Source organism: Urocitellus parryii, chromosome 3 (assembly GCF_045843805.1).
Source record: "Urocitellus parryii isolate mUroPar1 chromosome 3, mUroPar1.hap1, whole genome shotgun sequence".
Lineage (NCBI taxonomy): Eukaryota > Metazoa > Chordata > Mammalia > Rodentia > Sciuridae > Urocitellus > Urocitellus parryii.
The window spans coordinates 186,882,237-186,908,167 of record NC_135533.1 but is presented as its reverse complement, the minus strand read 5'-3'; the positions used below and the strand labels follow the sequence as shown (position 1 = coordinate 186,908,167).

Here is a 25,931-nt window from a genome sequence, read left to right as displayed (position 1 = left end):
CTCACATCGTCATACCTGTATTCCGTATAACAAAGGGGGTCTCCTTCCATCTTCCATGCAATTCCCCTTCTCCCTCTCTTTTTCCCTCCCACCTCTCTTCCCTATTTTCAGGGAAATGAATGACATTAGAGCAGATTATGCTAAGTGAAGTTAGCCAATCCCCCCAAAACAAACGCTGAATGTCTTCTCTAATACAAGGTGGGGGTGATTCAAAATGGGAGGATGTTTTAAGACTGCCTTAGTTTACCGAACGAAATGGAAATAGCGATCACAGAACTAGTGGCCATTTTAAACAAGATCAATAAATTCAGGAATGAGTACATTTTTTTTAAAGAGTGAGTTTCCTTGTAATTGTGTGTGTACGTTCCCTTTATTTAACACATTAAATTAAAACATGGCTTTTGGTTTAGCGACAGATGCAAGGTTTCCTAGCTCCATGCTGTGGCAACTAAAAGATGAATTAGACTGGATGAATGACGGGGAATGGTTATTTTAATCTCTGAAGCTGTAGTTCAAAGAGGAGACAAAATGTGAGCAATACCTAGAAGACAGATATGGGATAGAGAAAGACTCTAAACAAAGGGGATAGCATAAGCAAACTCCAGCAGAGAGGCCTTCTGGCAAGAGACTGGACTCACTGGAAGCAGAGAGGCCTTCTCTTTCAGGTATGAAGACACAGCTCTGGTTCTAGCAGAAATGCAGAAGGGAGGCAAAATCTGAGCATCTTCTGTATTTACCAATAACACTAAATATCATGTATCAGTCTGGCTCAATATTAATGAAATACTCTACGAGTCAAGGTTCTATGGTTGCAGGAAAAAGTAAATGATTTTTGTTACCCGAAGGGGGAAAAAAATTCTAGCTAACTAAAAGCAAAGGCAAATCATAAGAACTGAGCCTCCAAGATAGGAACCAGAGGACCTAGAGAGCTAAGGGGAAGGTTCTAATAGATGGTCTCTTGTGAATGCTAACAATCATGTGGATAAATCAAGATAAATAATTTTAGAAAAGAATAGCTGCTTTTCAGAGATTGGGTCAGGAGTCCACCGTGTGCAGAGTTGTCTTGCTCCTTGATAAGCAGATAAACCAAACCTGTACCTAGTAAGAGATTCGCATTCCAATAGGAAAACTAAAATTGGACTGACACACAGACAAAACTGCTATAAACAATGCAAAAATATACACATGGAAGAAAGCTTGACCTTCCCCCAGCCCTTCAACCCTGATGCTGTACACACAAACCCAGATGCTGCAATTTTCAGAAGAGAGGTTTCTAAAGGTCTAAGAGGAAGAAGAAAAAAAAAAAAAGATGTGTCAAACACACATCTTTGTTCTTCATGTGTTTTTGTACCAACGGATACATGTTCCCTTTTCCTTGTGGACACTCTGTGACTGCTGAGCTATAGTGGAACTCAAACTCTGAATCTCTGTGGTTTATTATTTTGATAACTTCCTTCAGGTGTTTTTAAAATGAAAAACTTTGCCTAAACGATCTCCTCTGGAAAATCATTTAAGGAGGATGTGCATAATTCACAGCAGGTGCCATCAATCCAATTTGAGTAGAATGGAAATCGAGAAACAACTTTAAGGATCAAACATGGACAAGTCATTTTGATTTCAGGGTCAGGTTAAGTCGTGGTGCCTCCTGGAGCTGCTGTGGACACAGCCGTCAATTATTAATGTCTTCCTGGCTAAGGTAGGTGAAGTTGGCCAATGAAGAAGAGCTGAGTGAGTTAATTTTTGTTATCAGAGACAAAAGAATCTCTATCCTGGAATACAAACAGATGTAGGAACTTAGAAAACAGAGCCAGATACAGATAACGACCATGTTTATTGAGCACATCTTATGTGCCAGCACTTGGTTTGGGTTGTGGGAATACAGAAGAGCATGTGATGGATGAGATCCCTGCTGTCACGGAGATTACATGTTAATAGGGAAGGCGGATCATAAACAAGTAAGAAGATAAATTTTAAAAAATATCCAGAAACAAGAAGGACTCTATGTACTGGAAAGATTAAAATGTAGTGAAGCAATGGAGTTTGGCCAGGGGCTTCTTTTAAACTGAGTGGTCAGTGAAGAACTTTAAGCTGGGATCTGAAAAAAACAAGTAGAATACATTCATACGAAGATTGAGCAAAGCGACGGGGAAGATTAAGGCCGGAGAAACAGCTCTTGTGGAGATCCTGGACCTGGAAAGACCTTGGCAAGTTGCAGCAAGAGGAAGTTCATTATAGTTGGAAATGAGGGAGGGAGGGATAGAGTGGTAAGAGATGAGGTCAGCGTGGGGTAGGGCCAGGTGTGCAAAGGGCAAACCAGAATGATCTTCTATGTCATCACTAAAAATACACACTAGCATGATAGTAAAAATCAAGAAAAGACAGTCAAATCTTGCAAAGTTCAGAATCTGGGAATTTCAGGAGAGAGGAAAGGAGAACCCAGGTTAGTGGGATAGCAGGGAACTTGATTTTATTTATAAGGCGGGCGTATATGTGCAATGCTGGGAAGTCAGAATCCGTCATGAAGCAAAACAGAGCCCTGACATACAGAAATATCAAGTAAAATAAGTAGTTACTGCAGGCCATAAAGGGGTACTTCAGATCTACGACAATGCCAAGGAAAGTACGGTTCCTGAGGTGATTTTTTTGGGGGGGGGAGTTACTGGGGATTGAACTCAGGGGCACTCAACCACTGAGCCACATCCTCAGCCCTATTTTGTTTTTTATTTACAGTCAGAGTCTCACTGAGCTGCTGAACACCTCACTTTTTTTCTGAGGCTAGCTTTGAACTCAGGATCCTCCTGCCTCAGCCTCCTGAGCCACTGGGATTACAGGCATGCACCACCTCGCCCAGCCCCTGGGGTGATCCTGAGGAGATCTCAGGTTCCTACTAGAATCAGTACTCTGATGACCACATTTCATGCCTGGGTGAGTGAATTTTTCCTGAGATCTTCCATGTGGTGCAGTTAGAGCTCTAATGGCCCTGATTAAGTCAGTCAGTTAGAAATAAGCTTATGGTATATTCCTTAAATATAACCACCACTCCTCAAGTCCATACCATCTGCCAAACAATTTCCAAATACTATCCCTAACTCTCACAACCAAATCTCTTAGAGGAAGAAAAGCAATGAAACCTCGCCATGACAGTAAATGATTAGAATAAGGTTTTTATGATCACTTTCTTCCCATTACAATAGACTACACATAAGGTAAACAAATATGAAGAGTTCATTATGAAAGGAAAAACTGGTTTCTTTACCCCCCTTTATTAATTAATGACTACCTGAATTATGCTTTTTGTGTATTCGTGCAGTAAATCCACAATTCATTTAACCTTATTTGGTGCTCACAGGTATATTTTTTCCCTCTGATCTGTTCTTAAGCATGCATTCATCTCAACAGGATTCAGTCTTTGCATTTTTTATCAAGTGTCATCCTGTGCTGCAAAGGTTACAAAGAGAAATTCAATGAAAGGGAAGTTCACTTTTAAAGGTAAGCAAAACAGACAGGTCTTATAATGCACACATGTGATTCTTAAATTAAAGTAAGGAAAGGGGCCTAGAGGTTAAGGTTTGATGGATTCTCATTCTAACATTAGCACCTGCACCCAATGCCAAGCACCACGCTTCAGACTAAGGTATCACAAAAGAGAAGCACTCCACCACACTGTGGACTGTGTCTGAACAGTGCACTAGCCTTTTGAATGGTGTCAATTGCCAGGTTCAGGAGATAGTCAGACACCAGTAGAAGGTTGTGGCCTCAACTTCGTAATGAAAGGGCTAGCCCTGATGATTTCAAAGTTCCTTTCAGTTTTATAAAATTCTATAGCTCTGCTTCCTAGCAAATGAACAAATGAACAGCAGGCAAAGTGTTCGGGAGAACAGATAAGTTTCCAGGGGGGCATGGCTATGGGCTATTCAGAGGACCCACATATTTGACTGCCTTGGTAAGCTGATGGTGGTCCATGGTTGTTCTCCCGGACCTGAAGATTTAGAAACTGGAATTTTCAGTTTACACTGAGATGAAAGGAATCCTGGAGATGTTCACTTAAATCAACTCAAATGAGATGAAAGCATATAGACCAGAAAGCCACTCTATCCATATACAACAGAAAACATCCCTTTCTGATCAACCTATTCACATTTTCTAGAAATAAAAACATAAGAAGGTTGCTGATAAAATGCAATTCAAGAACAGGGAAGTGAACAGGCAAGAGGAAATCTTTGCCTAGACTGGGCTGAAAGCATCCCAGCCACACAGCAGAGGACCTCACCCTATTGGAGAGAATGCTTGAACTTTGAGCTTCAAATTTCCTTTCTCCTGGCCAGGGAAGCACACATCCACCAATGCCTTCAAGCATATTTTCTCTTCAAATATCTCACAGATCACTGGTTAAACTAGATATTCATATGTATGCAGATAAATATTGTTTTCTCAGCATGTGCTGATAAAAGCAGTTAATTTTAATCTCAGAAGTAAACTAATTTTCCCAGTTTCCTAGGGAACACTCAATGTGTACCTCTTCAGATCTCAACTTCAGTCATGTTGTGAAAGTCTGAAGACACCAGACTCAGGAGAGGTAAGCCAAAAAAAAAAAATATAGTTATTCACATTATAGGCAAATTAAAATTTAGATAAGTGGATATACAGTACATAGTAAGAATCAATAAGTGCCACCATCAATGAATTTCAACATAGTAGTTAGTGACATAGATGTATGTGTTTGTGTGTAAAAGGGATAAGTGAAAATAAAGATAGCATATTCGTCCTGTGGTTTGAAGACCAGACACATAAGCATCACTTAGGAGACCAGGAGAAATAGCCCTTAGCAACCATCTCCCATCCCAAACCTACTGAGTCCAACTCTCTGAAAGAAGGAAACATAAATCAATGTTTTAACAAGTCCTCCAGAAGATTCTAAATCCATGTAAAGATTAAGAACCAATGTCCTAAATATAACCCAAGAGAAAAAAAATCCCACATAAAACACTTGATTGGTCATTCAAACAAACAAACAAAAATCATTTAAATCAGCAAATAAGCAAATGAAACACAGCCAACCGTCTTCCTCCATCTGAAGAAAGCTTTTCAAAATTGGGATGATCCAAACAAAAGGGTCATGGGAATAAAATCAGAAGTGGCTATCCGGGACAGTTGCTTGCTAAGAATAAAACAAAAACTTGGGAAATAAAACTTCAGACTTTAGATGGGTTACGTGTCTGCAAGACAAGGCTTCTAGATTTTCTTAGGACAGTCACTCAAATATTCTTGCTAGTTACTAATTCTTAACATGTAGAGTCTCATCATGTGAGGACAATCTTAAATAAGGAGTCAAAAAATGCATAGTACAGATAGGATGGGAGAATAGAGCTCTCGAGTTCAAGTGCTCAGACAAGTCTTCTCTCCCTATAATTGTTGCTTTATTGTCCTTTTTGGTAATCTGGTTCATGTTGACCAATTCAAATGTGCCCTGAGTGGTGATGATATTAAATCTATGTTTTTGGCATTAGATTTCTCTCTATTTTACCCATAACACCTCTTCGCCTGGTGTCCCATTCTCACCTCAGAGTTAACAGGTTTAAAATTGGACAATCAACTTTTCTCATGTTCTTGTCGTCTTCCACACTGGCCTTTCTCTGGTACCATGCATTTTGTGCTTTCTTATCTGTTTTTTCAGGTTTAGCTTGACTTCCTAAAAATGCTAACCTTCTGCTCCATCACATCTTGCAAAACCCTAGTAATCAATTCAAAGCACTCCCCATGTGTGTTACATGTATACAAGGTTTTTAAAGAGAGGTTTGGAATCATATTATGAAACTGCCTTGTAACTTTGATTAACCTAACAGTATGGAATTTCCCTCAGTCAATATATCTATATTAATTGATTTCATGCATAATGGTTCTTTGTAAAGATACAATACCATGCCTGAATAATGGTTCTTTGTAAAGATACAATACCATGCCTGAATCAAAAGCATAAGTGCATTTTAACACACAAATAAAATTAAAAATATTTTTTTTAAAAAAGAGAGACAACATAATTTATTTAATCTACACCTATTGGTGGATATTTAGGTTGCTTAGAACCTTCTCTACTAAAAAAAAAAAAAAAAAAAAAAAAAAAAAAAAGGGCTGCAATAAGCATCTTTGTGCATACATACTTTTGCAAGCATTTCTATAATTGGCCTTACTGTACAACAGGACATGTTTGATTTGAAAGCTTTTGATGCATTCTTTCCAATTAAGATTCAAATCTACCTGTCTGGTAATATTTCCTTGAGTATGAACAATGTGTGGGAGGGGTATCTCCCTACATCTCCATCTACCCTTCTTGTTAGGAAATGCTTAACTCTTTAAAAGCCTAGTAAGTGAGAATAATATATTCGTTCCTACTTATCTCCGTGATTATTGGTGACTGACACATTTGCACGCTCATTAACTATTTCTATCTCTTCATTTATAAATTTTTGTCCCTTATATTATTGGAACTTCTCCCACTCCATTTTTTTTCCTGTTGAGTTTTAGAAGCATGTTTTATGTATAAAGCACTAAACTTTTAAAATTTGTTCCTTTTAGATATGCATGACAGTAGGGTGTATTTTGACATATTATACATACATGGAATATAACTTATTCTAATTAGGATCCCATTCTGTGGTTGTACGATGTGGAGTTACAATTAGTAGTAAATGCTGCAAACCTTTTGTTATAAGAATATTTATTTGATTTTCACCTTTCTTTATGATACTCTTTCTGCAATATACAGATTTATAAATACTGCTTCGGTCAAAATGTAGGATTTTCAAAATAACCATGAAGAATTTAAAAACCTAACCTTCTATTTTTGTGGTTATGACTTCAGAAAAAATAAAATAAAATACCTCCCTGCACCCAAAGATTAAAGATTTTTTCTTTCTTTCTTTTTCTTTCCTGACTTCTCCTTTTATCTTTCTAGCAGTCTCTATTCTCTGGCCATCAGACCTAGTGCTCTGTGCCAGCTAAGTCTGTTTTCTTACCATCCTGTCCCCCTGAAGTTCCAACCTCATTCCTGGATCATGTCTCTTGTTCCAGCAGGAAGACTTTCCCTACCTTCCCTGACTTGGGCAATATACCAAATACTCAAAACTTTTGCCCACCTTGAGGCTGACTCAAGATTGTCTTCTCCCTTCCTGGTCCACTGGCCCTTTCTTCAATGAGAGTCAATGTGAGGTGACCAAGCATCTACTTCCTCTCCTTTGTTTTATGAGTCATCTCTATTTTCTCATGTAAATTTTCAGCTTCTGATGGGTAAGAATCCCATTATACCCTCCTTCTGTCTTGTCCAAACCATCCCATACAGTGAGGACCCAAGAGAGAGCTCTAGGCTCCTGCACTAATAGATACATTTACTTCCTATAAACACTTTCTTAATAACTGTAGGACACAAAATGAATGGAGACTGTACTGGGCTGGAACATATTATAATTCCACAAGCCAACAAACACTGAAAAATCTTTTTTTCCCCCTTTCTTCACCAATATGCCACCAGAACAAACATATGCAAAGAGTGAAGATGCATTTCAGATACCTGTTTTTTATTAAGTCAAAGATTGGGTTTAGAGTAAATGTGTGAATGTGCAAGGAGAAAGCAAATATTATACAGGAAAACAGAGAAACAGCCAGAGGAGAAGTTCACCTTAACATTTTCTTCTTAGATTTATGTTGAATATCAAGAATTGCAAGTGAGATATTTTGAAATTAAAAAGGACATAGCCAACCAGAAGAGAACCACAGATAAGTGTAGAGTGGCTTTATTAAACTTCTCTGAAGATTATGAAATCAATTAAAAGGATATCTAGGGAATAAGACCATTTGCTCTTTATTCAGGCCACATGGACTATTGCTGACTACATTCAGCCAACCTTGTAGGCTCTGAGGACAAAACACAGATGGAGCAGAAGAGGATTCTCTCTGTGGAGCTTCTAAAGGGGAGAAAAGTGGTTAAGTATTTAAAAATTACCCCTCAGTGTTGTTGGGGTTTAGATATGGAATAGCAACTTCCATGTACAAGGACGGATCATGGAGTCAGTTAATGTCTGTTAACTCGTGCTTTCCAGGGCAGGGAATAGGGATCATTCAACTTAAAAGCCATTGAGAAGGCTGGGGATATGGCTCAAGCAGTAGCACGCTCACCTGGCATGCATGCGGCCCGGGTTCGATCCTCAGCACCACATACAAACAAAGATGTTGTGCCTGCCGAGAACTAAAATAAATAAATATTAAAAAATTCTCTCTCTCTCTTTAAAAAAAAAAAAAGCCATTGAGATAGCCCTTGGATTTTGAGCTTGAGAGCCACCATAGTAACTGGGAAAAATTAACAAGAGAGGAAAATTAATTTTAGTTATGTTAAATATGAAGAAATTCATAGGATAATAAAAAGCTCAATGCTAGCCGGAAAAACTAAAAAGAAAACTCCATTTCTTCGTTCCACACTGAATAGTCTGGAGAATCATCTAGCTAAAACCTAATACCACACCCAGAGCCAGTGCTGGCCTCACCTGCAGAGTTTTTGAACATGAGGAGGTTTCACTCCAGGAAAAGGAAAAAGCTGACACTCTGGGAGATGGCTACAAGAAAATGACACCTCTTCTCCCCTCTAATTTAGTTACTCTAGGGGACAAAGGCATCCTGGAAACTCAAATGATGAAAGTACAAGTATTGTAAAGTGTAGTCACGAAGAAGAAAAAAAAAAAAAAACAGACCATTTTCCAATATATTCATTTTAGTCTGCAGGCTGAGTTTTCTATAGTGCCAGGACAGACTTGTACTGCTTTCCAAAACAGAGCAACAATAAAAAAAAATTCATGTAGGAAATATGAGAAATATTGAAAGTAAATCTCTGTATGATTTGGCTCAGCTGATTGCAGAGACGGATACTGAGAAGCATAATAGAAGTGCAAAGAAATGTTTGAATGAATAGCATTGATCTGATCCATCATGAGGTTCTGTTAGCCATTATGCTCATGTAACAAGTCAATTCCAAGCCTTTTAGCTGGCCTCTTCTTACCATTATCACTAATAACAATCTCTTTGAGTAAATGGTTCTTATTTATATTTTATCACCTTCATAATATGTTAATACATCAGCATTCTTTGCAGAACACTGAGATGCATTACTACTCATCTAAAATTGATCCTGAAGGCATTTTTATCCAATAACTAAATATTCCTATGATGGGAGGAAATAACAGGAAACGGAAATATAAAAGAAAAGTAAGGAAATCCTGGGGAAATGGCACTAACACAAGTTGTAGAATCAGAAATTGTCCTTCCAGAATCATAGCACATTCAGGGTTCTTTCACACAACCAAACTACTATTTAAATTTCTATTATATTCCTTTCTTTGACTTTGTTGAGATGTTTCTACTTGCACTGAATATATATGATATATTATACATTTGTGATTTTTGAAACTTGGGTAAAGAATGGTCGAATCTTCTGGTTCTAAAAAGAGAAAATGCTAATTTGGCTCCAGTGTGTCGAACCAAGCTCCCTGCTCCCAACTCACCGACATCAAAGAATCATCTCCAGAAGACCTTGGTTGGGAAAAACTGCCTGAGCTTCCAAAGAAGGGTGTGCAACTGAGTCATCAGAACATGGAAAGATGTGATTAAGTTCAGTAGGAACTTAATATGAAATATGAACATATAAAGACAATTAAATGTTATTAGAAATATGTGTTCTTGGTCTAGCTTTACTTATAGGGGGGAAAAAAAGAAGAAATGTAATTGGATTTAACTTAGGTTTGTAAGATTTACCAGGGCACTTGTTTTAGCTCAGTTGATTCTTCATGGTGTTGACCAAGCAGCTCCAAATAAATTCGGAAAGGATTATCATAAAAAACACAATTGGGTATATTCTCCCCCCAAAAAAATAGTCTAAAAAGAAAAATCTCAATGTCCAAGGCTTTTGGAATTTTTTTTCTTCTAAGACAAAAATATTTCTGTGGAATTTTAATATACTAGCAAGATTTGGGCTGCTTAAAATTGTCCTTACCTGCTGCTGCACTTTCAACTTAGTACACAGGAGGCAGACACCCCAGCAGCCCGTAGGAAATGGAGGAGAATGATGAAATGGTAGCATTGCTCACCCAAAGCACCTGATTCAATCCATGATTCAATCACAAAGGAATTAGACATTCTCTCTTTTGCCAAATATGGGTGTTTCCTTCAATGTGAACACAACTAGGATATTCATCTTCTTACCAAAGGGAGCACACAGTTCAACCCTGATCATCCAGACACAAAGAAGACAATCACACAAGACACCAAATCTTTGGGTTAGGAATCCAAGAGGAGATGTCAATTCTTATGTAATAAGAAAGGCATCATTCTCCATGTTTTCAAGGAAGCCAACCCAACTAGAAGATCACTGATTCAACTTTCAGTGTTTAAATGAGTACCTTGACCTATATTGTAGCATCACGCAGAGTGAGAAAACAGTGTCATTAAAATGCATGCCCATTGATTGGAAGCACTTCCACAAAAGATGCCATAAACACAGTAGGGACAATGACAATAAGAAACATAAAGAACTAATGACCTGGCAAGAATATGCAAAATATATTTTCAAAAAAAAGTAGTCCACCTGATCTGTTTGAACTCATATATCATAGTTCCAATTGCAATTTGCATGAACATAGAGAATGTTATTGGAAGACATGCCCTAGCTACTAGTATTGGTTATTTCATAGAGTTCTAGATGGCTGTGTCATCATGTATCGTGAATTGTTTTCCTAGATATACAAAGCATGTATCACTTTGCAATGAACACCTTACTAAATTTTGAGGAATTATGAATATATGAACTACATTTTCTACAAGTTATAAATAATGACATTAATGCAACAAAATAATATGACAGAGGAAAAAAAATAGCAGACCAAACCTAAGAGACTCAGGACAATTTTGGAAATATCATGAGAAGTTAAAATCAAAATCATCCTTTGTCCTGTTAGCCACAGCAGGTTATTGTTTTTATATGTTTCAGAATTCCTTTGGTCATGGCTTTGTACCAGTTTAGTTCACTCTATAGGGAAACTAGATAGTGGTCTCCAAAACAGAAATTCTGTCATTCAAAGATGATCTTTGAACTATTTTTTTAATTTTTGAAAAAAAAATCAGGTATTTGATTTTTAAAAAGAACCTGATAACATGCATAGTTAATAGATCTTGAATAAGTAAAACTGACAAAAGATGAGACTCTTACTCTGCCCATCTCATAGCAATTTAAGTGAGGTTTATCTTCTGATGTATCCAACTTTCTGCAAACCCATGAAAGGAAGCCACATATAAAGGCTGATATTCTTGGCCATTGCTCAGGAATTGCCTCTCCAGTTCTCTCCAAACCACCACTACTACCATTTATTTCTGGCCTGCTTGCTTATTCCCATCCCAAAGTTCCAAATGCCAGCTACATAGGCTGTCTTTGAAATTCACTTCTACCCCCTCCAGTTTGGCACATGTGTTGAGTTTCTTGCCAGCATCTTGGAATGTGGCACTATCATGGTTTCCTTCTTTCCATTCTTTCTTTTTTTTCTATCAGTTTCTGGCATAGTTCACCTACTTCTATGAAACTGCATCCCATTAGCTAAGAATGTAATCTAACTCCAGCCAAGAGCCCAGAGGTATCTGTCCCAGTGACCCACATATTTCAGGGGATAAAATAGGGTGTGGAGAGATCACATCAATCTAGACAGTCAAAGAGGGATATTTTTAAAAGGCTCACTTTTGATACACAGAATGCATTCTGACATACACATCACAGTGAACATGATATTAAGCAGCTGAAGTTTTAAAAATCATTGCCTTTCACAGTGGAGTAACATGAAATGCACAGAACAAGATAGATCAATTCCTCAGTCTGCATGAGGCAGGGGTATACTAGATTCTGCAGGAGTGTTCCAAGATGAAAACTCTGTGATCCTACTCAACAAATTGTTCACAGACTAACTCTGATATAATTGTGACTGTATATATGTAGTCATATTTATATATAGTTATACATATTTATATGTATTTATATATACTTTTATGTATTCCTATGTGTTTATATTTATATACATCTAAATATAGTCACAAGTATATTTAGCTACTTTTGTAGAGAAACTGAGTAGTATTCTTCTTCCAAGAGAGGGGGACGGAGAACAGACATGTTCAAAATGCCAAAAATAAATTTACAACCAAGCTCCCACTGCAAAGAGAGAGAGAGAGAGAGAGAGAGAGAGAGAGAGAGAGAGAGAGAAAGTCGAAACCCAATCTCACTATGCCTTAAAAAGAAATGGAAAATATACAAATTATAATGAAAAATACAAAGACAAGAAGGGACCGAAGGTTGAGAGAACACAATGAAGTGAGCAGAAGTTTAGGACCAGAGGGCGGGGCAGGGTGGGGGAGGCAAAACCATAGCAGAAAAAAGTGAAAGTAGGAGAAAAGGGAGGTAAGTAGGAAGGGATGAGAGAAGTAGATGCTATAATACATCCTGGCAAGGCAGGAGGATGTATAAGACAAAATGTAAAAGCAAGGTCACATCAGATAGCCATACTGCATAGAATAAAGAGAAGCAGTACCAAACCACAGAAAGGATAGACCATGAAAAATATAACAGCTAGCCTTCCTTGGGCCATACTGAAGTCTAGACACTCTCATCAGGCGCCACCCTCTAACATAAAGCCTGTGCTATGAGCCCAGAGCAAGTAAGCACTATCACACACTCCTTCTCTATTGACTTGCTCTTTGGGTTCCCAAGCACATTAACAGCCTTCAAATATGACCATTGCCTGGTTAGCAATTTCCACTGGTGATTCTCATGCCAATACATCTTTGCTGGTTTTATAACTAAGGTGTTGGTTTTTCCTCCTCAAAACCAGGTTTTTTTCTACACAGAATAAGGGCAAGGCTGAAAAATACAGTTTGGAGCCTAGCAGACTTTACATGAACATCTCGTGTACAGGAATTCTAAAATAGCTGGTAAAACTTCATTCCAAAGCCTCATTCTGAAAAGCACTCTTCTTTCCAATCAAAAGCCCCTAGGAGACTTTTGTTCCTTCCTAAGAACAGGTGATGAGTTAGTCCACACAGTGAAAGCAAATGCTGGGCCTCACTGAGGTCAGCTACACGTGGAAAACCAAAGCACAGCATTCTTTTTCTACAAGACACCAAGGGTCTCAACTACGTGACTCCTGCACACTAAGCTTTGTATTTCCATCAAGTTTTTCCTCAAGATGATTTCTCTGTTAATGATCTTTTCTTTGCCAAATAGCTCTTATCTTTTGCTCTTGGAAAGAGAAACAAGTCATCTACTTCCAGAAACTTTCAAAAATGTACTAAGACCTGGTACTTTTAGCCTTTCTAGTTTCAGTTCCTTCTTCTCCTTGTTTTAATCTTCCTGGTTCCTCCTCATAAATCACTGGTTAAATTAAAGTTGTAGAACTGTCATCTTTTCATTATTTTCTAACAGTATTGATAGCCTCGCCACTAAATGCTTTGGGGATCATTAGACTCTCCACAGTATAAACAACTATTATGAACTGATTTGGGAAAAATTAGAATCCATCAATCAATAAAATTTCTAAAAAATGCTATCAAAAACAAGAGCAGAAAAAAAGCAGATATTTAACTTGCATAATACTCTATCAGTAAATTTCAGATCATGGGAAGATCCTACTCTTTTGACAGAAAGTGAAAAATATTAATATTATTTTAGTAAAATTCACCTTTCTGAAAAAAACAAATAAAAAAGAAAGATTCACCCTTCTGTGCTACCAGCAAGCAGCAATTTAATTAATTAGAAGCAAGAAGAGCAGCTATGTGATTCCTTAAGACCACTTCATCCCTTTGTATTTCTGTGTGATCATTTAACTTCAGAGAAAATAAGAGCCATTACAATAACCCTATAGATTTTCAGAAGTGTGTGTGTGTGTGTGTGTGTGTGTGCATGTACGCGTATGCATAAGAGAAATTGAAGAATTAATTCATTGAAACTGCTGATGCAATTCAGCAGGATTTGCCTAGAGATGGGAACAAAGTTTGACTGATTAGGTGGAAAATATAACATGGGGTGATTATGAGGGAATTTTTCTCTTTGGGATTAGGGTAGAGAGTGAATTTTCAGTTATGTGCCAGTTTTAATACCTGTAAAAATCCCACCATCAGACTTTGAGACAGAAATATTATACTGTAGCAAAAGCATTGCGCCATTCATTTGCCTCCTGCCTGTACCCCTAAGCTGGGAGTCTAGGGAAACACCTGTTACGTGCAAATTCAGTTTCTATTAAATAATTCCACCAATTATGCAATAAAATATTCTGTGAACCTGGAACCCAGACCTGGAAATTCTAGTTGCTCTCGCTGCCAAAACTCAATCCATTGTGTCTGCTTTTGAGATATTTTAGCCCAAGAATGTCAATGACATTTTCCAATATGTTGTGGTGTCCTATCGTGTGTCTCTCCCCGGAAATTTGGGATTGCTAAAATAAAGAGATGTCTTAAAAGTCAAAAGAACACAACAGTGAGATGTAATGTCAGTTTTTAAGATGCTCTGAACATTTTGGGAACCCCCCAAAAACTGGCCCAATGAAAACAAAACAAAAAAAACTAAAACAAAACTGTAAAATTAAAATTAATAAACACTTATGTTATTATATATAAAACAATACATGGTGAATTTTATTCATTGTTTCACTTAGAGTTTTAATAATATCTTTGTACCTCAAAAAGATTTGTAGGACAGATTTTTTTCTCACTTTACCAAAATACCCACATATGCAAGATGATAACCCCCAATTCACAGAACGCATACATTAAATGAATTACTTGTATCCAGAGAGTTTTAAGAACAAAATTACAATAGTTTTTTTCAATATTTTATTGCAGACAAATTAAATTTGATGTGTAATGTTAGTGCAACTTAATGTGTTTGCTTGTATGTGGTATTGGAGTCTCCAAAAATGTCCCCACTAAATAGGTTTTAAAATGATCCTGAACTTCCACCTTTGGAAGTCACAAAACTTGGTAAAAAATACTCCATGTTCATTGATATTCCCTCTGACTTTTTCTCATGTTTGTAAACAAACTAAAACACAACAAGTCTTAAAGAAAAAATCTTCCATTGCTAATAAGAAGCCAAATTGTTCTTAACAGGTGAATAATAAAATTTAAGCCGTTGGTAAAAATTTGGGGGATATATGGGGAAAAGAATAGCAGAATTTTATTCTTTGATGGTTCCTTACCTGTCTTCTGGACAGGAGATTAAGGGGCCAAAAGCTGAAACCAATGCTTGGTTGTCAAAGCCCTCCAAGTGAGTAGCACAACAGGTTTTCCTCATCTCTCAAGAGGAAATGAAAGTTTTATCATATCTTTGGTTTATTACCCCCGGAAAACAATCTCTGAAATTTTAAAAGCATATGGAGATGAAATGAACTCTCCATAGATGAAGTCACCAGAATCATCTCAGGCTTCATGTTCATTTTTCGAGTACTTCATCTATTTACATCTATTTGGTAATTGAAAGGAATGTTTGCTTACAATTAAGATCTCTTAGTTCTACATTATATTGATGGTGCCACCGTCCAGTTTGTGTGAGGGATAAACTTTAAAAGAGACCACATGAGAGTTTATAAACATCCATAACAGCTTCAAATATGACTCCCCTACTTTAAAAAAAAAAAAAGCTTTTAAAATATCATAACCGGCTCTAGAAATCAGCAAGTTAGCAATTGTTTTCCACCTTTCTTTTCAATAAATTGTCATCAACTATCAAAAATGAGTTGAACGATAGTACACAAGATAAGAAACAATAAGATTTCTCGAAGTCCTCATTAAAATTAAAATCTGTGATCAGTTGGTATATAGCTTAAAAACCATTGAAAGAAATGGGAGAACAAAATAATCATCTGCACACGGCATCCTGAGTGCAATCCCAAATTCTTGGTCTCACAGATCATGGGAAAGGTGATTCTAATATAATTTAAACATCAGCTCCAAAGGCTATTACCACTAATATTTAGAATATGGCTAGATTTGCTTTTCTCCCACTACACCTGACTTTTCAGCCAACAAGAATGGACACTATCATGATTACTTTCTGAGTATGTGCTGTTTAGTGTATGTGTTTATTATTCATAAAACAAACTGGGATTTTATTTACTTTCTTTCTTTTCCTTGAGACTTTGATATATTTCCTTGAAGCCTTTTTACACACGTATCTACACACATGTACATGTATGGATATACATGCACATATATACTTTATGTTTGCTGATTTTATTTTTTTAAAGATATGTTTATTGGTGCATTAGAGTAATAGATAATAGTGAGGTTCATTTTGACATATTAATAAATATATATAACATACTTTGCTACATTTTAATCCCAGTCCTTCCATTTCCCCTCCCCTTCTCCCTCCCCTGATACCCTTCTTTTACTCTATTTGTCTTCCTTCTGTTTATCTTTTAATTGGTGTGTTATTGTTATATATAAAATTGGAATGCACTGTGATATATTCATACCTGAGCATAGCATAATTTGGTCAACTTCATTCCTCACTTCTTCTGCTTTCTCTCCCCTCCTGCAGCCACCTGGCTTTGTATTCCTTATGCTTTTATAACTTTGGGAACATAATTACCTTTTTTAACCCTTTGATGTATTATAAACATGTCTTCATCACATGTGGTGAAGGAATAGCCTCCAGCAAGTAAAAATGGATTTTTACACATCTGGGGACCTTCTAAACTTTTCTGTTTGAAACTGACAGACAACCCCCCTCAATGCTGGGGCTGTACTAATATAAATAAGAATGTGCACTGGAGCTTCAGCAATGACAACATTGCTATGGCAGCCTCTCTCTGAACACACAGCAACTCTATACCTCCAGAAACAGTGTCACTGTAATATATTGTCAGCTTTGGGGGTTCATTGCACCCATTTTACAGAAGAACAAACAAACATACTAATTCGTATGAATGAAAACAAAGGGTTTCCTCTGAGGATTACGTTTCCTGTCTCATGCTCTGAATATACGCAATTAATGACAACAAGCGTAATAGTAATTTATGCACTAAGTTGGATGAAAACAATATGGAATTTTCAAAGCATCAAAAATGAAGTATTAAAAATTGGATATTATTTGACATTTAATTTTATTAATTCAGTTCATAGGTAATTTGGTGCAGGGCAAAGGGTATTTAATAAGAAAAAGATGAAAAGATTATTTTGTTTATTTTTCCTTGAGATATTATCATTTTCCTATCATATATAACTGTATACATATACAGATATATATATTACTATACATAGTTACTATAATACACAGGGTAAATATGGTATTCCGTATTTATTAAAGGCTGAAGTTCAGAAATTTGTAGGTGTTGCAAACTCCAGTCAAAATAAAATTTTGTCTATATATCATTATTTCTATATTTACGCTGACTCCTGTGCTCACCCATGACAGCAGAGTCGTCAGTAATGGTAGCATGGCCCTGCTAGTTTCCTTGTACCTCATCTGGTTTAGCCAAAGTTACACATAACCATGAGCTCTTCTTTCACCTATAGAAAGAAGTTAAATGAGAACAAGGGAAGCACCATATTGTCACTATTAAGCCTTTAGAGAAGCCCTGATTTTACCCACTCATAGGAGAAAACTTTCACCACCATAACAAAGCCTGAAATGATAATGATTAAATGATGCCTGTCATTTTGTCCCACCCCTGGGAACTGCTCTCCACCCACTCCCAAGTGATGGATGTGTTTCTCTCAGTGTACTGGATTTAGACACCGCAAAGGATACTGACAGTTAAATTTGTCAAAATCACTAGAGAGTTGGTAAAGCAATATTGAATCTGCTCTGTAAAAAGCATTGAGGGACCAAACAAAAACTCAGAAATGGTACAAACCCAGGCAACCTCCCCATACCACTAGGGTACCAAAGAAGGCTCACTCCCTATAATCAAGAGTTACAAAAATGACAAATCTAGAAGTTGTCTTAGTGAATGAACACAACCTAGCAAACAGTGCACCAATGCAGAAGTCAGAGATTGTCCCCAAGAAAAGTAAAATCCATGCCTTAACATTGATTATCTACACTCTTAAATTTGATGCTAGAGATTGAAGTACTGAATTATCAACATTTATTCATGTAAATGATCCCACATGCTATTTATTTCCTAATCAATAAGCCTACATATAAAAGTTTTTAAAAAGTGAAATGTACACAAATTTTCTGCCAGTGTCAACTTGAACGAAAATAATATTAAAGACAAAACATGATTCAATTCACCTCTGACCAGCATTCTTGTTTTTTTCTTTTTTTAGTGTCTGAAATCTGAAAACCAATAGCCAATTCCATAAACTTTCTCCATAAAACTAGAAATTATAGTTTTCATGAACAAATACTATTTCAAAAATACTGCAAAGCAAACATAAAAAACAAACTTCTTTACTATAATGTCTCTGCTACAGAAATAGAAGCACAAGTCACATGCCCTTGTGTAACTTTGTAATTCTTAACATTGGCAATGACAGAGGACATAATACAAAACCCAATAATGTACTTTCAAATTTCTTTACAAAGAATTACACAGTTGCTTCTTTTGCTGTCTCTAAGTTGCTGAACCTTATTACCTACCCCTGTTTTTATTAGGGATAAATGGCCTCAAGATTGCTTTACAGAAGCTCCACAGATTAAAGTAGCAAATACAAGGAAGAAGCGTATTTATAATTTCAAAACACAAATCAGGAATTCCCTTTTGTTTTTTGACTATGTGCTCTATAAGGGTAATTTTGATTTTTATGTTTGCATTGATTTCAGATCCATTTGATCCCTATATGTTTTCTCATTAAATGATATTATCTACTCCATTTAAAAAAAATTGGCATTGGCATCTGTTTCCATTTTCAGAAAGTATATATTTTAAGCACATCCAAAATAGTTCAACATTTTCCCACTACTGCAAAAAATAGCAACACATATCCTCAATACACGCATTACCACACATGAATACATTTTTGCTCTTGGTCTCCCTTCAGCTCCATCTGCACTCTTGCTGTGCAGCAGCTATAGTATAAAAAAAAAAAAAGTCTATTCTCACATGCTTTTGATATTACACTATTTAATCACATACAGCTGTGGCTTATGAGACTGTTACAAAACAATTTTAATGTAGTACTTGAAGCCAATTGTGAATAAACATCAACCATTTACGCCGAATAAAAAGTTTGACACTAAAAAAAAAACCTTTCTTTTAAAGGAAAAGACTGGTTTTCCTAGAATTGGGCATGGTCATAATGGTGAGGGAGTCCTCTTCCTGTCAAAAAGACTGATAATGTCCAAAAGGATTGTGTAAAATCACATTAGTGTAAAAATGAAGCTTTCCAGAATTCCTGAAGCCAGAGAAACCTGGAATGAACTTGAGCCCTCCCTCCTACTTTGTATCCCTCCCTACACATTACCTCTGCTTTTAGTGTTCGAAGAGATTTTATTACTTCACAGACATACTTTTGTATTACATAATTCTATTTTTTCCCCAAATTGAGAGAAATTAAAAGGAAAATGCTGTAGAAAGATGCTGTTGAAAGAAATAAATGTAGTGTTTCCTTTAACTTTGAATTTATTCTACAGGAAACAAAAAAAATGAACTTTTTACATTCCTGTTCTATTTATGTAAGGCACCAAATTTTGTGTTGTGAAAATAATAACTGAGTTACAGAAAATATAGCAAAATGTGTCCCAGAACTGTGTCCAGTCTCACTGATACTAAAGATTAGGGATACAACAGTTACTAATAGGGCATTATGTAAAAATGTGGATGTGTAACCAATGTGATTCTGCAATCTGTATTTGGGGTAAAAATGGGAGTTCATAACCCACTTGAATCTAATGTATGAAATATGATATGTCAAGAGCTTTGTAATGTTTTGAACAACCAATAAAAAAAAGAAAAAAAGAAGATTAGGGAGAATAAAAAAGAAAAACTGAAAGGGAAGTGTGGTCCCTTGTTTCTATTTTTCTCTTATTTAAAACAGATTAAAATTCTATGCATTGTAAAATGAGACAAACAGGATTTATCATAGTCTCATGCTATCATATTGCCCCCCTGAAGCAAAAGAAAATATCTGGAGTTGTACCTAAATTGCTGGAAGACTTTAGAAAACCAGTTTTTCAAAAGAAAACTTTCAAAGGAAAACAGAACTTGGGAGTTTTCAAGGCTGTTTTAAAACAATTGGCATGTTCCCAACTCTGGCTATCAATGCAAATCTGAGGCAGGAAGTACTAAGGAAATTCTAAACCCATTCCCTCCCTCTGCATGATTTTGTACATTTCCATGTGTAAGGAGTGTGTTGCGTGGTCGTTTTGTTTTGCTTTTGGAGGCTGGGCACACTCACATCTTGAATTACGTCTTCTCTGCCCCCATAGAAGCCCCTCTTTCTTTGCCTGCTCGTCACTTCTTGTGTTTTCAAGTGTTTGCTCTTTGGAAGGCACAATCCGGTTTGGACTACAGCTAGATTTTTACAGACAGGCGGGAATCCAGGCTGCAGATGGCGAAACTTCCGTCTGAAATCAGTGTGCAGTTGATGGATTGCTCCTTCCACCTGACCCCTTCTTCACACAAGACTCTGAACATAATCTGAATACCATCAGCCAGAAAAACTATGTGAGGGTCCCCAAATCTGAATCTCTTCCTTCAAGACCTTCTGGGGAACCAGATGGCCAAAGAAGGGAATGCAGCACTGATGTAAGAGCAGAATGATTAGGAACTCTGCACTGGATTGGTGGGACATGGTGAGCTGGTAAGAATGTGGAAGAGGAAGAAAGGAGGAACTTGCCTTGGGTGACTTACGAAGTTTTGTGAAGCTGACTAAAGTTTTCCAAATATCACCTATGAAAGAAATGCCTATTTCTTAATGGCAAAATATCAGTTCACCAGGTTCTAATGACTGTATTATTAAAATACTATCAAGTCTCATGTTAAATATCATAATCTGTCACTAAGAATTCCTCATTATTTCTTAATCAAAAGCCATGTTCCTTCTTGAAATTCCTTTTTTGGGGGCAGAGGGTGGGAGGAAAAATACTAGTTAAAAAGAAAATCAACAAAATCTTTTCAGATATGAGGTATGGAAAAGTAAGCACTTATAGCAATGTGACTACAAATTATAGCTACAAATCAACTGCCGGGTTTTTGTGTTATTTAATTTACTTGAAGATTTTTCTAATATAAAACATTTTAAGCATTGGAAAATCACCCAAAGAGACAGGACATAAATCATATATCTATTCTTCTAAGCAAATATGTATCTATTCTTCTAAGCAAAGTCAAGAGATCAGTTTGAATGTAATGGGAAATGAGAGCAGAGAGGACAGGGAAGTGTCACATTTCCTAAAACTTTCATACACACACACACACACACACACACACACATATACACAAAGGAATGAAAACATTTTTCCTTTTTTAAAAAAATGCCATTTTCATTCTATTTTAACCATAAGAAAAAAGCAACTGTATGTAAAGTTACACTATTTAAACAGAAAGTTTAGTTATTTGCATTTTCTGAATAATTATAACAATAGACACTTTTGTTCCTTAAAATAAAGATTCCCATCATATTTACCAAACAACAACAACAACAAAAACCAAACCAAACCAAAACAAAACAAACAAGAAACACCCCAAAGGTCAGCAAATATTTCTCATGGATTGGGAAGAAAAGAACACCTGAATTTAGACAACACTTTAAGGTGTGGTATCACCAAATATGATTTTTTATCAACTACAGAATTCTACTTCTATCAACCACGAGTATGCTTTATATGTTAGCATCATTTTAATTAGCCATGATTTTATAATTTGAATTATAATCACAAACCAAGGTTAGAACAGTGGATTTTATGGATTATATCCAGACTTACCCAATAAATATAAGCAACATGTATTTTCTTTAAAAATATTATATTTAGAGAGATAAATGTTGAAGGAGCAAAAAGTGTTAAGAAAATAACCCAGTTGTTTTCTTCTTACCCTGGGCAAGAGAATGGTTTATTGTATAGGATTAACACTGTCAGAAAGTCCCCATATGTTAAAATACAATTGCACACTGCCACTTCCTTCCAGCCTTTCTGAACCCAAGATTCAAAATAGAGCAAGTTTCACATCTTCAGCTCTCAGGAACATTAATAATGTCTGTCATTCCAGAGGCTCATATTCAACAACTTCACAGCACTGTGGAAATTTTACAACACAATAATCAATATGAACTAGGCTGATAGCCACCAAACTAGCTGATCTTACAGTCCCTACCACCCCAACCTGAATACCTGAATATCAGCTTATGATGCTTAATGGATCTAACTTCTTTAAAAATGTTCCAGAAGTTGATGCCTTTGGTTAGCTTGAAAGTAACAAGATCCAGATGCTGCCTGTCTACATACCACTAAACTACGTAGGACCCCAAAACAATTTTTAAAAACTCCCTCTGTAGTTTCCAGGCTCTCTTCTTTTCCCCCACCATTTCCTTCTCCTCCTTTAGCCACAACACAAACACACACACTCACCAAACACATACACACACACACACACACACACACACACACACGCTATACTGGTGTAGCTCATACAACACCCTGTATCTTTGATAAAATATGCACATCATTCATTATTTTCTACTAATAGAAGGTTAAATCTCATGCAGAAAAACAATCATTTCATTCATTTCAACCTAAAGTTTCTCTTCTGGGTAAACACAATCACAGAAAAGAACGACCCAAACAAAGCACGATTTTTGAAACATTTGGAAAAATTTAGCCAAGTGAGTAAAAGGGATGGAATGTTCAATATTTTTCAGGCAACGCTTGAGCTTATTGTTTTTGTTTCTTTGGGGGATGAAAAATGACTGTGAATTTCCCTCTTTTTAACTCGTCCTTGCTTTGCCATCTCCTTGAGGAATGGCAGGAGGCATTCTCTACTCAGTCCCCCAAGGAGTTAAAACTCAAGGCACTGAGCAGGAGGGCTGGTCTATTTAAGCAGCAACAGCACAAACTAAATGCTCACAAAGGCAAAAAGCAATGCTAGTCGACCTTGGAGGGGCAAGGCGAATCACAGAGCAAGTGGGGGGGGGGGGAGAAAGAAAGAGAACAAGCAATGATCCTTAATACAATACTGAAAGTCTGCTGCCTGGTCGGCTTTACAAATGGGCATTGTTTGATGAGAAAGAAGAAATGAGAGATAACTACAGCATGAATTACCAAAGCCTAACCACAGCAGTGAGTACTGCTGGCTGCCCACACCACGCAGGCACGCCTTCTTCACTGGGCATATTTGTTTATTAAGAAGATGGTAGGGTCTGGCGAATGCAGCTGCAAAATAATATCATCCATGCACTTGAGGTGGTGACTCCAGAAACAACCCCCGCCACCAATTTAATTGACAAATTGGAGCAGTGATTTCACACCTGAGAGTCTGTCATGTCTTAACTGCAGGATAAAGTTCAGGGTTGGCACTGCCCACTGCTTAGTTACGTGGGCCCCTAATGATCATTTAAGCACACGCTCACTCACAAAGCCTAAAGTAGTTAACCAATTCAAGTCCAATTATTATCAGTTACATTCCATGCCTTTGCAAGAACCCAGGCCTCCTGACGGCGACTCACACAGAAAAACAGAGCGTCCCAAAGTGAAGACCATCATGGGAAAGCAAATTCAGCCTCTGGCATCCTAGTCACCCTCAATACAAAATAAAGTACGCAAGGCAACTAAAACATACAAAGGCAGCCAAACAAACTCAAAGAGACTTTGGTAGGTACCCCATGCCTTCCCACATCCTCCTTTCATTCCATACTTAGCGATTAAAAGTTTGAGTCACCCCCATCCTGGTGTGTCCTCCTCTCCAGTGGGGAAAAACCCTTTGAGAGCCACAAACAAAGAACAGCTCACCAAAAAAGTCCCTGAAATTATATTCTTGTGCCTGATAATCACCGTTGTGATCTCCTTTCTAAAATCCCTGTCCCTCTGCAAAGGACCTTCCACAGATACAGGGAACATTTATGCTTCCAAATAACAAAGGAACTCGAGTCTAACTATTATCACTCCTTAAACAGAAAGCTACAATTCCGGGGTTTGCTGCTTTCTTCTTCTATCTTCCTCTGCCTCATTAACTCCATTGGTATGTTACCCATTTCAAAGAAGCAGGAAGAGGTGATAGGGGTGAGGGTTAAATAGTAATTCACATGCCTGTCTGCTTCCCATCCCGAGTGCAGAACGATACCACGCTGATTAGCAGACCGTGGCTTGAGCCATACCTTGGTTTGGAGATAATGAGGATAGTAGTAAGTGTACTGGGGGTACATTTGTGGCTGATCCAGGCGTTTGCCCATGTAGCTGGAATCTTTATCTCCGAGGCAGGGAACTGGATGACAGGGTATAGTGCCCCAGGCCAAGAGCTTCCTCTTAAACCACTATTCCTGACAGTCCGATGACTGATGAGGCTTCGGAGACTCCACCACTTCACCACTTGCTAGTTCCAACACGGCAAGAATATCAAAACAAAACAAAACAAAACAAAAACACACACACCAAAAAAAAAAAAAAAAAAAAAGGTTGGGGAGTGAGATCAGCAGGGGAAAAAAAAAAAACGGACAGCCTCTTCAGATCTCGCCTGGCTTCTCCCAGCTGCCGGGGTCCACTCGGGATGAGGCAGTTTGTTCTCTAAGCAGGCTGTCTGTGGTGATGTCAATTGCCAGCGTTTGTAAAAGGAAGAAAAAAAAAAAAATCAAAGTCCTTTTAGCACAACTCCGAATCCTTGCAGATCAGTTTCCTGTCTCCTGTTTGTCTCATTCCCCACCTTAAAGAAAAAGGGAAAAAAAAAGAGAGAGAGAGAGAGAGAGAAAGAAAGAAAAAGAAAGAAGGGAAAGGAAAAAAAAAGAAAAAGAAAAAGAAAAGGGAAAAAAGAAAAAAAAAAAGAAAACCTTGCACAGCTTACTTGCTGCTGTCTCCCTCCCAGAGTGACATGGTGTTCGGGGCTTGTCCTGTCCTTTCATTCACTTCCCCTCCTTCCAGCCAGTGGGTGGAACCGAGAGAGCCTCTCCAGGGAGCAGCGTACGCAGTCCAGAAGGCTGCAGTATTTCCTCCAAGGAAAAAAAAAAAAAAAAGGGCTGCTTCAACCCCTGCTGCCAGCAAAGTTGCGATTCCCTCTGCTGGCTATCTGGAATAGCAGAGCAGTTTTTTGCAGCTAAGCTGCCGCCGCTGCTGGAACTGAACCTGGAGAACTCAAAAGCAGGCGGTGGATTATTTCTTATCCCTCCCTCCATCTACCCCACGAGAGAGAGAGAGAGAGCTGCCTTCTTTTCTGTTCTTGCCAAGTTCTGAGGTAAGCCACACTGCTGAACAAAACATAGAAGACCAGGGGATGGGAGGAGAGGATGAGGGAGGAAGGAGGAGAAAGGCAAAGCCAGACCAGTAATAATAATAAGAATGAAGACAGAGGACCTAACCTTGCTAGTTGAATGGAAATAAAGTGTGTTTGGGGTGATTTCGAAACCGGTTCACACACACAAAGCCAGATAAATCCAGGACCTCCATGAGAAACTGACCTTTCACTTCCTGAAGACAAGGAGGATGCTAGTAGGGAGGAAATTTCAGGGTCTACTCCAGGGCTGTTACTAACAAGCCACACATTGTACAAGTAGATGGACCAATGTATAATATCAGAAATAATCATTCTTATGCTTACATCCATTCAAAAAAAAACACGAAAGGAAGTGATCGCCTAAATTTATTAGCTTCTTTATAAATAAAATCAGCATTTCTCCCATCGCCTAAATTTATTAGCTTCTTTATAAATAAAATCTCCATTTCTCGCTTTATGAATTTTCTTGATTCGTGGATGCTTTAATCACTTTACTGA

The 25,931-nt window shown here is 37.4% G+C and overlaps 1 protein-coding gene across 3 annotated transcripts in view; it reads right to left on the bottom strand.

The window, feature by feature from the left end:
- The window catches only part of Rbms3 (RNA binding motif single stranded interacting protein 3), a 665,566-nt gene extending 641,019 nt beyond the window's left edge, over positions 1–24,547 (bottom strand). For all 3 annotated transcript variants that reach the window (XM_026406224.2, XM_077795653.1, XM_026406242.2), the window contains exon 1: positions 24,328–24,547. In XM_026406224.2, the coding sequence (XP_026262009.1) occupies positions 24,328–24,402 (75 nt within the window). In that variant the 5' untranslated portion in view covers positions 24,403–24,547. The remainder of the gene's footprint in view (positions 1–24,327) is intronic.
- Positions 24,548–25,931: the final 1,384 nt, after the last annotated feature.